The 13,298-nt window shown below is 61.7% G+C and overlaps 2 protein-coding genes across 2 annotated transcripts; both read left to right on the forward strand.

The window, feature by feature from the left end:
* Positions 1 to 347: 347 nt before the first annotated feature.
* On the forward strand, positions 348 to 6,708 carry TPP1 (tripeptidyl peptidase 1). Its single transcript, XM_088140313.1, has 13 exons — positions 348 to 556; positions 683 to 787; positions 1,114 to 1,253; positions 1,734 to 1,884; positions 1,996 to 2,117; positions 2,271 to 2,464; positions 2,620 to 2,818; positions 3,163 to 3,351; positions 3,966 to 4,038; positions 4,341 to 4,461; positions 4,697 to 4,855; positions 4,981 to 5,118; positions 5,316 to 6,708. Exons 1-13 carry the CDS (start codon positions 537 to 539, stop codon positions 5,451 to 5,453), a joined length of 1,749 nt encoding a protein of 582 aa, XP_087996439.1. The 5' UTR covers positions 348 to 536; the 3' UTR covers positions 5,454 to 6,708.
* A 4,885-nt stretch (positions 6,709 to 11,593) lies between these two features.
* On the forward strand, positions 11,594 to 12,699 carry TAF10 (TATA-box binding protein associated factor 10). The gene is made up of 5 exons (XM_088140321.1): positions 11,594 to 11,851; positions 11,931 to 12,139; positions 12,222 to 12,286; positions 12,377 to 12,491; positions 12,564 to 12,699. Exons 1-5 carry the CDS (start codon positions 11,647 to 11,649, stop codon positions 12,651 to 12,653), a joined length of 684 nt encoding a protein of 227 aa, XP_087996447.1. The 5' UTR covers positions 11,594 to 11,646; the 3' UTR covers positions 12,654 to 12,699.
* The last annotated feature ends 599 nt before the right edge of the window (positions 12,700 to 13,298 follow it).

A 13,298-nucleotide genomic window follows, 5' to 3' on the forward strand; every position in this document is an offset into this window, starting at 1 on the left:
GAGCCCGCATGGGGCGCAGCCCAGCCCCCGCGGGAGCGCCGCGGGAAGCGCCCATCCTCCCGCTCGCGAAGCGTCGGGCGCTGCGCCGCCGTCAAAGCGCCTACCAGCGGGGCCCCGGCCCGCTCTTCCTCGGGGCGAATTCCGGCCCCCCCCCGCAGCAGGCCAGGAGGGTGCAGTGGGGGGGCGGAGCTCAGGGCCCTCAGTCAGCGCCGCTTCCGGGAATGCGGACCCGCAGCTGCGCGAGGAGAGGTGCGCCCCGGGGGAGGACGCCCGACGGCGAGTCCCGGCCGAGCCATCGCCCCTGGAGGGGGAGGGGGAGGGGGCGGGGGAGAGGGAGGCCGCGCCGCTCGGACGGCTCCGGAAAGACCCGCGGCCGCCGGGCACCAGCGCCGCCGAGGGAGCCCCGGCTCGGCCTCCGAGCACGCGCCGAGCGCCGCCAGCCTCCGCCCGCCGGACGGGCCCCTCCTCCTCCGCCCGCAGCCACGTGACCGCGGGCGCCTGACTCGCGGCTCGAGGCCCGGGCAGCTTCGGCGGCGATGGGTCGGCCGGGGCTCCGGTACGTGGTGGGGCGAGGAGAGAGCGGGGGGCCGGCGGGCGGGGGGCCGGGCGGGGAGGCTCCTCCTGCCCTCGCCCGGTGCGCCTGCCTTGACCTCCCTCCGCCGCCCCGTCCCGCCCTGTCAAGGTGCCCCCGATGGCTGCCGCTGCCGCTGCTGCTGCTGCTGCCGCCAACCTTCCTCCGCTCCGGCGCCGCCGCCGCCCGGGCTCCGGAACCGGACCAGCCTTTCCGGTAAGCGAGAAGCACGACGGTGCAGCCGGATTCCCGAGGGTGCGGCTCCGGGCCGCCCGTGGCGCAGGGCGGCCCCGCGCCAGGCAGGAAGGGGCGCGGGCGCGGGCGGCTTTGCCGGGCCGGGCGCGGGGAGGGGAGGGGAGGGGGAGGTGGGTGCGGAGCCCCCGGGCCGCGGGCAGAAGCCGGCGGTCAGGACGGCGCATCGCTCCGCCGGCCGGGGCTCGGAGCATCGGCGCCTGGCCGGGCTCGCGCGGCTGGACCCCTCTCCGCCCCGACGGCAGGGCTGCTCGGGCGCCCGGCCCGTGACCGCGTCGCTCTGCCCGCAGGATCCCCGAGGGATGGGTCTCCCTGGGCCGCGTGGCCCCCGCCGAGAAGCTGAGCCTGACCTTCGCGCTCCGGCAGCGGAACGTGGGGCGGCTGAGAGAGCTGGTGCAGCGAGTGTCCTCGCCCGACTCGCCCGAATACGGTAACCCCGCCCGCCCCCAGCAGGAGCTGCTGCTTTGGGGCCCAGGTCCTCCTCCGCCTTCCAGCCTGGCAGTGGGGTGGTGGTGATGGTGGGGAGCCTTGATCACCCAGCAGGTGGGCAGGCTCGGGTAGGGAAGCCCTGGGAGACCCCAGCGTGAGGCCCAAGGGGGCAGCCCCGAGGAGCTTGCTTGTCCAATGGCCACAGGGCAGGCCAGCAGCCCCCCCCCCGGCATTGGGGGTCCTTCCCTGAGGGGGTGGGAGGGCTGGCGTCGGCAGCAGGCTCTGCCTCAAAGGCTGGGAAGTTTCAGAGGCATAGCCAGCATCCCTAGACACGCTCTGCCACGGGTGGCACTAGCCTTGGCTGCCCTACCATGACGGGTCACCTGGAGGGGAGGCTGGAAGGGGGAGAGGAGCACGGCACAGCCAGCTCCCCAGACCTCCTCTGGGGATGGGATACAGGACCACATTTCTCCTTGGCCAGGGCACTTCCTCTCACTGGCAGAGGTGCGGGCCCTTGTTGCCCCATCTTCTCTGACTCTGGGCAGTGTGGACAAGTGGCTGGAGGCTCATGGGGTCCGGGCCTGCCAGAGGATCAGCACCATGGACTTCCTGCAATGCTCAGTGCCAGCCAGGTGAGTTGGGACGTTGGGCCGGTGCCTGGGGAGGCAGGCTGGCCAGCGCTGGCAAAAAGAGGGGGGCAGCCGCAGCTGTCCTCCAGCTGAGCCCTGGATTTCTGTGTGCAGTACTGCCGAGCGCTTGCTCCCGGGGGCACAGTTCCACCGTTACGTGAACAAAGCTCGCAGCGTTGTGAGGTCCCCTCTGCCCTATGCGCTTGACCAGGAGCTAGCAGAGCACGTGGATTTTGGTAGGAGGCCTTTGGTGGGTGGGCCGAGGCAGCTGAGTAGGGGGCTCTGCCTGGCTGTCGGGGCTCTCTCAGGCCACCCGATGTCTGTTCAGGTGGGTGGGCCTCGTCTGCTGAGGTGACAATCACAGCCCTTTCTGTCTTGCCCATTTTAAGTGGGGGGGCTGCACCGTTTCCCAGCCGAACGGAAGGTGGTGAGCCGGGCCTGGGCTGCGGAGCACTCGCCACCAGGACGGGGCGGGCAGTCCTCTTTTCACCTGGGCGTGACGCCGGCCGTGCTCCGCCAGCGATACAACCTGACCCATGCAGATGTGGGCACCTTCTCCCACAGCAGCCAGGCCTGTGCCCAGGTAGGAGCCAGCCTTCCTGCTCGGCACCCTGGGGGGCAGGGCGGGGCGGGCCCATCTCTGGGCCAGGCTCAGCTCTGGGCTTTCAGCATCCCCAGTGTGATCTCTGGGTCCTGCCTGGGGTCAGCCGCTAAGCCTCGCAGCCTCTTTCCCTCCAGTTCCTCGAACAGTACTTCCACCAGGCTGACCTGGCTGAATTCATGCAGCTCTTTGGGGGGAAGTTCCCCCACCACTCCCGGGTCGACCAGATCATTGGCCACCAGGGCTCTGGCCCGGCTGGCTTGGAGGCCAGCCTGGACGTGGAGTACCTCATGAGCACAGGCGCCAACATCTCCACCTGGGTCTTCAGTAATGCAGGTACTCCTCCTCTCCCTTGGGGCACCCACCTGCCCTCTTTTGCTCCACCAGGCAGCTGAGCATGGAGCACGGGTGAGCCCCCTGCTGGGGCCACGCACCCAGCCCTGGTCTCAGCTGGCCGCTGCTGCTGGTGGCCCAGCTGGGGAACGAGCAGGGTGAGCCAGGGCTGCTGGGCTCTGGTCTGGCCCCAGCGCTGCCCTCGTGGGGGCTGTGCCGGTCCAGAGCTGCTCCGCCACGTCTGCAGGGCCCTTGAGTGCCCAGGGGCACCAGGGAGGGAGCCGGGGCAGAGCCGGGGAGGGTCGCCTGGCAGAAGGCCTGCTCATCCGTCCCTGTGGCCCTGCCAGGGCGCCACGAGAGCCAGGAGCCCTTCCTGGAGTGGCTGCTGCTGCTCAGCAACACCAGTGCACTGCCCTGGGTGCACTCGGTCAGCTACGGGGATGACGAGGACAGCCTCTCCCGGGCCTACATGCAGCGGGTGAACACCGAGTTCATGAAGGCAGCCGCTCGCGGCGTCAGCATCCTCTTTGCCTCAGGTGCGTGCGTGCGCCTCCCTGCCCAGGGCACAGGCGGCAGGCGGCGAGGGCAGGGGGCCTCGTCTCAGAGAGAAGCAGGCAGGCCGAGGCAGCCGTGCCAACACGAGCAGTGGGTGGCAAGCGCTTGCTGAGCACAAGGGTGCAGGGGCTCACGGCAGCGCCTCCTCTGGCTGCTTCTGGGACCGGTCTCGCTCGCTCGCTTCTTGGCCCCACGGTGCTTCCCTTGGGGACTTTCTGGCCTGGCTCCTCAGGAAAACCCCTTTCCTGCACGGAAGCTCTCGAGAATATGATTGTTTGAAACCCAGCATTGTTTAAAGGACTTTTTAACAAGAGATCCCCTTATTTAGAATGTGTGTTTCCTGTCTTCTAAACTCAGGCGGGTTCACAAGAGTGCGTTCAGGCTATACGCTCTCCAGTCGTGTCTGTACACGTGACACGCTCAATAGAATAAAAACGGAAAGAGCCAAACGCAGCAGTTCCGTTTCACAGCAGCCCTTCCGTCTGACCCCTGGGCCTCAGGAGAGAACCCAGAGAGGCGAGTCGGGACCTCTTGCAGGATAAAAGTGGCTCCAAACACAGGAGGAGAGTGACGAAGCTTGTTTTGACCCCCGTAGGTGACTCTGGGGCAGGTTGCCGGGCAGTCTCTGGGGGGCAGCACGTCTTCCGACCCAGCTTCCCAGCCTCCAGGTGAGGAGAAGGGCCTTGCGTGCTGGGGGGGCTCTGGCTCTGCTGGGCCTCTTTGGGCCCTTTCTGCTGGAACTGTGGGGCTGAGCCACAGGGGAGTGGCGGTTGCTGGGGGTTTTGGGGTTGCAGAGAGGAACGTCAGAGCTATGGTTTGCCTGGGGCTTCCTGTGCCCTTGCCCCGAGATGCGCGAGCGACCATCTCTGCCGCAGACCCCCCAGGGCTCCTGTCCCCTCCCCACCTCAGGTGGGCAGGTGGGCAGCTGGAGGGCTGCGCGCCAGCACTGGGTTTCTGTGTTTGCTTGCAGCCCTTTTGTGACGACCGTTGGCGGGACGTCCTTCCAGCAGCCCTTCCTGGTGGGCGCTGAGGTTACAGACTACATCAGCGGAGGCGGGTTCAGCAATGTCTTCCCAATGCCCGATTACCAGGTGAGCCGGCTGCTGCTCCTCACGGGACACAGCATCTGCCACCCCTGGCGGTGGCAGCGAGAGGCCTTTGGCTGCAAAGCACAAAAGCCACTGACTGGAGCCCAGGCGGCACAGAGGTCAAGGTGGGGGGCGGAGTGGCCCCCCGCGTGGTGGGGGGCTGGTGCAGAGATGCCTGTGGGGGAAGGAGCAGTGCATTGGAGCAGCAGTGGACAGGCTGCCCCCCTCCTGCCCGCAGGCGACAGCCGTGAAGCACTTCCTGAGCACATCGCCCCAGCTGCCACCTGCCAGCTACTACAACAGCACAGGCAGAGCCTATCCAGACTTGGCAGCCCTGTCGGACAACTACTGGGTGGTGACCAACCGCATCCCCACGCCCTGGGTCTCGGGCACCTCTGTGCGTATGCCACCCCACCTGCCTGCCTGCTCTGGGGTCTCTGGGACCGCCTTCCCTGAGCCTCTTGGCCGGGTTGGGGAAGCCTGCCAGACCCTTGTGACCTCCCTTGCCTCCCCCCGCTGCAGGCCTCCACTCCCGTGGTGGGGGGCATCATTGCCCTGATCAACGACCGACGCCTCCTGAGGGGGCTCCCTCCCTTGGGCTTCCTCAATCCTGCCCTCTACCGGCTCCAGGGAGGAGGGAACAGCACCGCCCTCTACGACGTGAGTGCACATGTCGGGGCGGGGGGTCCAGCTCAGCAGAACACTGAGCCCTCAGCGTGTGGGCAACAGTGGGAGCCCAGCCCTGGCGGGGGGCAGCCCGCAGCCTTGCTCTCCGGCCTGAAATGGGGGAGCAGGCTTTGCTGGGGCTGGGTGGGATCCTGGAGGTAAAAAGCCTCCCCTTCCTCTGCCTTCCCTAGGTGACCCATGGATGCCACCTGTCCTGTCTGGATGCCGTCGTGCAAGGCCAGGGCTTCTGTGCTGCCCCTGCGTGGGACCCGGTCACAGGCTGGGGGACCCCTAACTTCCCAGACCTGCTGCATGCCCTCCTGGGCTAGTGTGCCATGGCGCTGGCCTTTCTGGCAGCCTGCTTTGCGATCAGGATGGGAGAGAAGGGGATGGGGGGGGTTGGGTCTGGTGACTTGGAGGCTACAGTGGGGCATGGGGGGCACTATCCTGCCCCTGCCCCAGGGGGTTCCTCTTGTCCAAACGGGAACCGCAGCTGACACGATCTTCTCTCAGGGGGATCAATCCCAAGAAAATCAGCAGCCTCAGACTGGCGGCTGCCGATGATGCAACGCGGTCTCTGGGGCTGATGGTAGTAAAAGACACTGGGGGCAGGGGGGTGTTAGCACTGCGCAGAATGTTTAAAAATGCTTTGAGTGCAGAATCCCACTAATTCCTATTTCAAGGGTGAAATGAGCCATTCCAAATATGTGAGGCATTTGGGGCTTGCAACAGACCCACTCTATTTTGAGTGCAAGCACTTCCAAAATGCCCCCAAATCGCCTGTTTCCTGTTTGCCATCTAGGCTGCAGACAGTATCTGATCCAGGCTCCTCTACCAGCCTTGTGGCTGTGTAGACATGCTTCAGATCACACTGGAGAGGCTATACTTTGGTGGGGGACGGGGGTCCTAGTCCACCATTGAGAAATTATCCCAAGTCCCAGGGTCGGACAGGTGCAAGCCCTGATCATGGGAGGAATTCAGATGCAGGATTCTCGGACCAGGCTGGAATATGTCACCCCTTTCCTGAATGTGTGGGTCCCCCAGCCAGTCATTCTTCCTGTTAGGACATGCTTCCTTACGCTCAGTGGAAATCTGCCTTCCTGCAACTTAAATCCATTATTTTATGCCCTGCACTCTGGAATGATGGGCATCCTGACTCCTCTGAAGTGGGGTGACTTGAAGGGGGCGATCAGTGTTGACTTTTTTGAAGACTAAGCCTTTCCCCTTTCTTTAGTCTCTCTCTGGCTTGGTTTCCAGACCCCTGATCATCCTTTATCCTTCTCTTTAACCTGCTCCAGTTTCTCTGGATCCTAAAGTGTGTTGTCCAGAATGGAGCAGATCACATAAAGCAGAATAAACTTGGGAAACTACAAATGTTAGAAAATAAATTGCTCCTGTTGATTCAGCCTAAAATTGCATGTGACCTTTTTCAGCCAGTTCACACTGCAGGCTCAGATTCTAAATACTTCCTTGAGCTGAAGGTGGATATTAGTTATCCCACCCAATTTTGTGTCATCTATACATTTGATAAGCACTTTTTCCACTTCTTCATCAAAATGATTAATAAACATTTTGAAAAAGAAAGGGCCCAGGACTGATCCTTTGGGCACTCTGCTAAAAACATTTTCCCAATTAGATGAGAAGCCATTGATGAGCACTCTTGGTAAATTATTTTTTAGCCGGCTATGTCCTCACTTACCATGCCATCCAACCCATATTTTACTAATCGGCAGATCATGGGGTACTTTGTGAAATGCTGTGCTGAAGTCAAGATATATTAAGTCTACAGCATTTCCCCAATCAAAGAGGTATCTCATTAAAAAATATAGCGTTAGTTATATAACGCTAATCTGGTAAGATATGTTCTTGATGTGCCAAAATTGACGTGGCAATTACTACATTATTTTCAAGATGCTTATAGGTAAGTTTCTTTATGAACTTTCCCCAGGTTTCAGCGCCAGACAGTCCTGTAGCTTCTGGGCTCTTCCCGACACCCCCCCCCCGCCGGCTTTGATTTGTTTGAATATAGTTTATTGAACAAACCATAATTATCTGGATTCTCACAACACGAAAAAGCCACAGGATGTTTTTGGATGTTTCTGATATGGTTCAGTGTGTGAACCAGGCTGCTGTGTTTCAGATCTGCTGAGAGATGCTCCCAGTGCTCAGTCCCAGTTCAGCCCTGTTCCTTCCATGCCGCCATCCTCTGGGCACAGTTTGAATCTGGACAGCAGGTGCAAAAGAGGCAGTGGAGGAGGCACTAAGTCTTTCAGCCTCTGCCCACCTTGAATTGATGGAGTCCCCCAAACAGGCTCAGCAGGAGTTATCTTATTTGCTCTTATTATTTGCCTCATATTTCTGTACTTCCTGCAAAGTGGCTTTTTGAGCCCCCCACGGTTTTCAAAACTGTCAATTGAATGTCCCATCCACAACATTCGTGCTTCATCATTGGAGCCTCATGAGCTGATTTCAGATGGTTGGGCAGGGTGGAAGAGGGCATCTTCCAGCGGCTCTGCAGGGCCTTTGCTGCTTGGGGGGCAAATGTTAGGCAAGCTTTGCAGGGACATTTCCTCTGAGTGGCTGGCCTGGCAGAGAGGTGCAAGCACTGTGTTTGCATCACCCAGAAGCCAGGCTTTGATGAATTGACCAAATTGCCTGGGATTGTAGAACCCATTGGACTACGCTAACAAGGGGTTGGGTGGTTTCTGGCTCACGGTGTTGTAGGAGTGCAGCTGCTCTCTCCGTAGGTTGCGTGAAGTTGGCCATCAAAAATAGGGTTTGTTTGGGATAGCACGTTCCATCAACACAAATGCAGAGTTAGCCCAGGTATTTGTGTGTCATGTGCAGCAGAAGCTTCAGTGACAAAGTGTTGATGCCTCTGTATGTTTCAGCAAAGCAGGCTTGCATGTGTGAATTTATCAGCAAGGTGAGGGAATTTGACTCTCCTGATGAGATTATTGGGGGGGGGGGAGCTATAGTGAGCCAGGAAATGGAAGCCGCTAGCCAGTGTAGCACTCAATGGGCAAAATATGTTACTTGCACAGCATATCCCTTGAAGAGCTCCCTTGTGCTCCACTGTCCATTTAATGAGATTAGAAGGCTTTGTGCCTCAGGAACATCCCAGCCAGTTCAAGAGAATCCAAGACTAATCACTCTTAAATGAGAGGAAATAAAGTAGCTTTATTGGACATGATCTCACCCATTGACCTGCAGGACCCAGCCAGCATTACCTTGCAATGGGGCTACTCAGGCCAGGCACATCCATTACAAAACGCTTGGATGAGCCTTGAAGGAGAAACGGCGGAGTCCGTGGGGTTCTCTGAGCTTGGCTGTTTCCTCGCAGATGTTTCGTTACCCGGCCAGGCAACGTCTTCAGCGCTAGAACGGGATGGGGTTTGCTCTCTGTTTCCATACAGTGGCTTACCCTGCCAGTGGGGGTGGGGGGGGTTGTTTTGTTCTATTTTTTCCCTCTGGTAGTTCCTTGATTAGGGTATTCTGGTGATAACCTTGGTGTTAATCTCTGCTTATCTGGGTGATGACTGCCAGAGAGGAGATGTTCTGGTCTTTTGTTTCCCTGTTATTGTCTCTTTTGAATGGTGCATAGATGTTTATCTCTGTGTGCCTGGCGTTGAAGATGTTACCTAGCTGGGTAAGGGTTAGGGTTAGAGTAAGGAGAGGAGACATTTGCAAGAAAACCCAGCTCAGAGAACCTCAAGGACTCCACAGAAAACATAGTGTCAAATTAAGCAAGCAAATAGCCCCTCCCCAAATACACTTTTTCACTAAACTAAACCATCTGCTCAGCAGTAAAACATAGAAAGCCAAGGAACGCTGATCGGCTGGGAAAAGATCCCAGGAAGAATCTGCAAACAAGGACAGTGTAAGATGAAGTAACTCTAGAAAGAAACTATGTTCATGAAGTACTTCTGCTTCGTTCTTCCCAAGCTATAATTTCCTTTGCAACACCATTTCCTTATAGTTCCATCCTCACTACTGCACCAGTCTCACTAAAGACATGATGCTCAACCCAATCAAATACTGTACTCGGCTGCTTGTCTTGCCTGCTGGAGTGAAAATAAAGCAATTTGTGCTTCGGTGGCATCATGTGCTGGCCTCAGCTCCAAATAAGCTCATTCTCCTGCGGTAGAAGAGTTTTTCGTTGGTGTTCAGATGGTAATCATAGCAACAGTGCATGACCGGAAACCACGCTTCCTGCTTGCAGTCACTAGACATGATTATCCGCCAAACAGACGCAGGTTCTGGGACAGCTACCGCAGGTTCTGGGACAGCTACCGGTGGCTTGTGCTGGACATGGAAATGCTTGCAATCACCCCCGAATTCCCCCTTCCAGTTATGGGATTTAGGCTCCTTTTAGGCAGACTTAATCCTAAACAATACATTCATCTTCTCATGAAAACGACTACTGGACCCTAACAAAAAACTTCAGGTGCACAGCCAGATACCCAGCAGGGCTGCTGGGGTCTTCTGTTGTATCAGGGTTGTCTCCCCACTTGGTGGATGTGCAAATGGGGCATTGGGTTTTGGCTCTGGGGAGCAGGCTTGTTTCCTGAAGACCAAGGGGGCTGCTCTAGGGAAGCTGGGAGGCGATGACCCATAAGCGTCCCACCTCACTTGTCTCACCGAGGAAGAGTTCAGAGGTTGAGAAGAAGGTGGGAGGTCCGGAGGGCAGGTGCAAGATTGGATGATTGGCTAAAACAGGCTGTGTCTGAAAGCTGAAAGAAGGGGGTGGCGGTGGGGCCACTGCCTGCTCCACCCACAGGATCCTGAACAGAGGAGCTTTTTAAAGGATTTATAGGAAAGGGAAGTTAACAGAGATGCTTGGGGGTTGCGCCAATGAACTGGTGGGTTGCCATTGCTAGCACATTGCTACATGCTGTGGAGTGGTTAGAAATCAGGCTCAGGCTGCAGAAACTGCTGCTGGTGGTGAACACCAGATCTGTGCGCAGGAAGACCACTTTCTTCCATGATGCAGTGGTGGACGGACACCAACTTGACAGGTATTACTGAGACCCGGCTTTGCTGTGATGCCAAGGTTGGAGAGGATTATTCAAGAAGACCTGCCCAGTGGCCAAAATCACTGCCCATGAGAAACTGGGTGCAGAGACAAATTAGGGACGTAGCTGGCGTGCCAATTGTCTGGCTCCCCAGCAGGATCCCTTCACAAGCTCCCGGACCTCATCTTGGGGCCGATGTTAGACACCCAAAAGCATACACTATCGTCTTGAGTGACCAACTTCCATGGAGAGCACTGACAATCTGTCCTTTCCCTCGGTTAGATCACTTTGGCCAAATTGTGCATTGTGGACACCCTGGACGTCTGCGTATTAGAACGGGCTGCTCCAGACACCTAAGGGGTACAGAAGGTTTCCAGAGGGCGCTTTGGCATGTTCCCAACAATTCAGCAGGCAGCTCGGTGTCAGGCCGGGTTGACCGCTGGAGCACAGAGGCAGCCAGAGCACCGGGTGAGTTTGCCGCCTCTGTGCGGCCTCACTCAGGCAGCTCCTTGGTTCTTCTGAGGAGTCGGAATTGAAAAGACACCTGGAGCATCGGGGCAGAAAGGCAGCGCCGAACGCCGCTAAGGGTCCACGGCCGAGCCCCCTCAGCGGCACTCGGGGCGGCAAAGCGTTCCTGCTCCTCGGCCCCGTTATGCCTCTCCAGAGTGACCCAGGCCCCGCTGGGGGCCACGGGCTTGACACGGCGCCTGCGGACCGCCCGGGCGCGTTGCTTTTTCCTGCAAAGCAAGCTGCACCTGTTCGACTTCGGGCCCCTACCTGGACGGCTTTTCAGCTTTAGAGGCCGGGGAACCGGGTCAGGCTCTCGGTAGCACGAGCTCTGCGCTGCGTGCGCTGGGCTGGGGAGCGGGTCGCGCTTCTCCGGAAGCTCCCCGCCAAAGCCGCCGCCGCCGCCGCCGCCGAGAGCCGGGCACGCGGGCGAGCTGCCCCGGGGCCTCCGAGGGCTCGTCCCCCGCGAGGAAGAGCGAGCGAAGCAGGGAGGCCCACCGCGCGCGCCACGGGTCCGCCGCGGCAGCGCCCGGGCTGCGGGGCATCCCCGGGCGCGGGCAGAGCGAGGCCTCCGCGAACGGGCTCGCCGGGGGGCCGGCCCGGCCCGGGCCCCACCGCGGCCGAGCGCCGGGCCCCGCGCAGGACGGCTGCTCCCGCCCGGAGCCTCGCGGGGCTCCCCGCGCCGTTCCGCGGCTCTCCGGCGCGCCTCCGAGGCGGCGCCCCCTCGCCTGCAACCCGGCCCGAGGGCGGCTCTCGGCAGCCCGCCTGGGCCGGGGGAGAGGAGGGAGGCCACTCGGCGGGGCGCCGCCTCCACCCCGGGGGCCCTCGCCGGGAGCCCCCCGCGGCCTCCCAGGACCCCGCCTGCCCCAGGGCCCGCCCTGACCCCGCCCCAGAGCGCTGCGCGGGAAGGAGGAGCCGCGCGTGCCCCGCCCCGCTTCCGGGGATCGGCGCCCCGCCGCGCCTGCGCACAAGCCCCCCGCCGCCGCAGCTCGCCGGATCCATGAGCGCCGCCGGGGCGGGAAGCAACAGCAGCGGCGGCGGAGGCGGGGGGGCGGGGGCAGGCGGGGGCGTCACGGAGCCCGACCCCAGCCCCGCGGCGCCCGCGCCCCTCCCCCCGCCGCCCCCGCCGCCCCTCGCCGCCGCCGCCGGGGACGCGGGCGCCAAGGGCAGCCCGGGCGTGGCGGGGGCCGCCGGGGGGGCGGCTGGTGAGTGGCGGGCCGGGGGGGCCGGGGGAGGGAGGGGGCCTGCGCCGCCCGGCTGCTCTCACGCGTCCCCCCCCCGCAGGCGCCGCCGCCGCCGCCTCCTTGGCGCAGCCCGTCGAGGGGCCGCAGCCGCCGCTGCCGCCGGTGCCCAACGGAGTGTTCGCGCCGCCCGGGGGCGCCGCCAACGGGGACGCCAAGCCCGCCGCCGCCGCCGCCCCCCCGCCCGGGGCGGCCTCGTCGGGCGCGCCGCTCGTGGACTTCCTGCTGCAGCTGGAGGACTACACGCCCACGGTGGGGGCCCGGGCGGGCGGACGGGCGGCGGCGGTGGGTCGTGGCCGCCCGTTCCGCGCCTGACTCTTCCGTGCGCTTGCAGATCCCGGACGCCGTGACCGGCTACTACCTGAACCGCGCCGGCTTCGAGGCGTCGGACCCGCGCATGTGAGTGGGGCGGGGCGGGGCGGGGCGGGGCGGGCCGACCCGACCCGACCCGACCCGACCCGACCCACCACTCTCCTCCCGCCTCTGCAGCATCCGGCTGGTCTCCCTGGCGGCCCAGAAGTTCATCTCCGACGTGGCCAACGACGCCCTGCAGCACTGCAAGATGAAGGGCACCGCGTCCGGGAGCTCTCGCAACAAGAGCAAGGTGCGTGGGCGTGGGGGGCCCTTCGGGGGAGGGGCGATGACCCCTGGCTAGCTGTGCCTTTCTTTCCTGCAGGACAAGAAGCACACCCTGACCATGGAGGACCTGGCCCCTGCGCTGGCTGAGTATGGCATCAACGTGAAAAAGCCTCACTATTTCACCTGAAGGCCTCCCCCCCACCCCCGTTCCCCATTAAAGTCTGTGTCTCTTGGCCCGTTCTCTTTTGCTGTGGCTGCTGCAGGGTCCCATGCGTTTCTGGAGTCGGGTGCTCTGCTGCCCTGGTGGCCGGGGGGGGGGGGGGATTCTGCTGCGGCAGGGGGTGGGCAGAAACCCGAGTGGCTGCTGCGTGGTGGTGAAATCTAGCCAGCCTTGCCAGGGCCTCCCTGCCTTCCTCCTCAGTGGGGGCCTACTGCCGGCATCCCCGGCATCCCCGAACACAAAACCCCTCTCCAGGGCCCCAAAAGCAGCAGCTTCTCCCTTGGAGAAGGATAGCCTGGCCCCCGCTGCCAGTTGCTGGAGGCAGCCGGGAGGGCAGGGTTAACCCCCACGCAGGGCGGGATTTTGCTGTGGAAGTCAGGGTGGTCCTGTCCCCGGCTCCCTGTGCTTGGGGAAAAGCTGCCCCTTCCAGACCATCAGCCTTTGGCAGGCCTTGTGTCAAAAGGGCAACAGCCAGGATGCCCCAGGGAGGACTCTACTCCGGGGAGGTAGTGGTGGAAATTCGGCGTTGCTGCCATCCCTAAAGATGCACCTCCTGCCTCTTGGGTTTAACGACCCCACAGGCCCTTTACAGAGGCTGCTGAACCTGACAGC

Source organism: Python bivittatus, unplaced genomic scaffold, assembly GCF_059951505.1.
Source record: "Python bivittatus isolate LINGU-HERP-01145 unplaced genomic scaffold, Pbiv_v1 ctg000340_np1212, whole genome shotgun sequence".
In the NCBI taxonomy this organism is placed as follows: Eukaryota; Metazoa; Chordata; class Lepidosauria; order Squamata; family Pythonidae; genus Python; species Python bivittatus.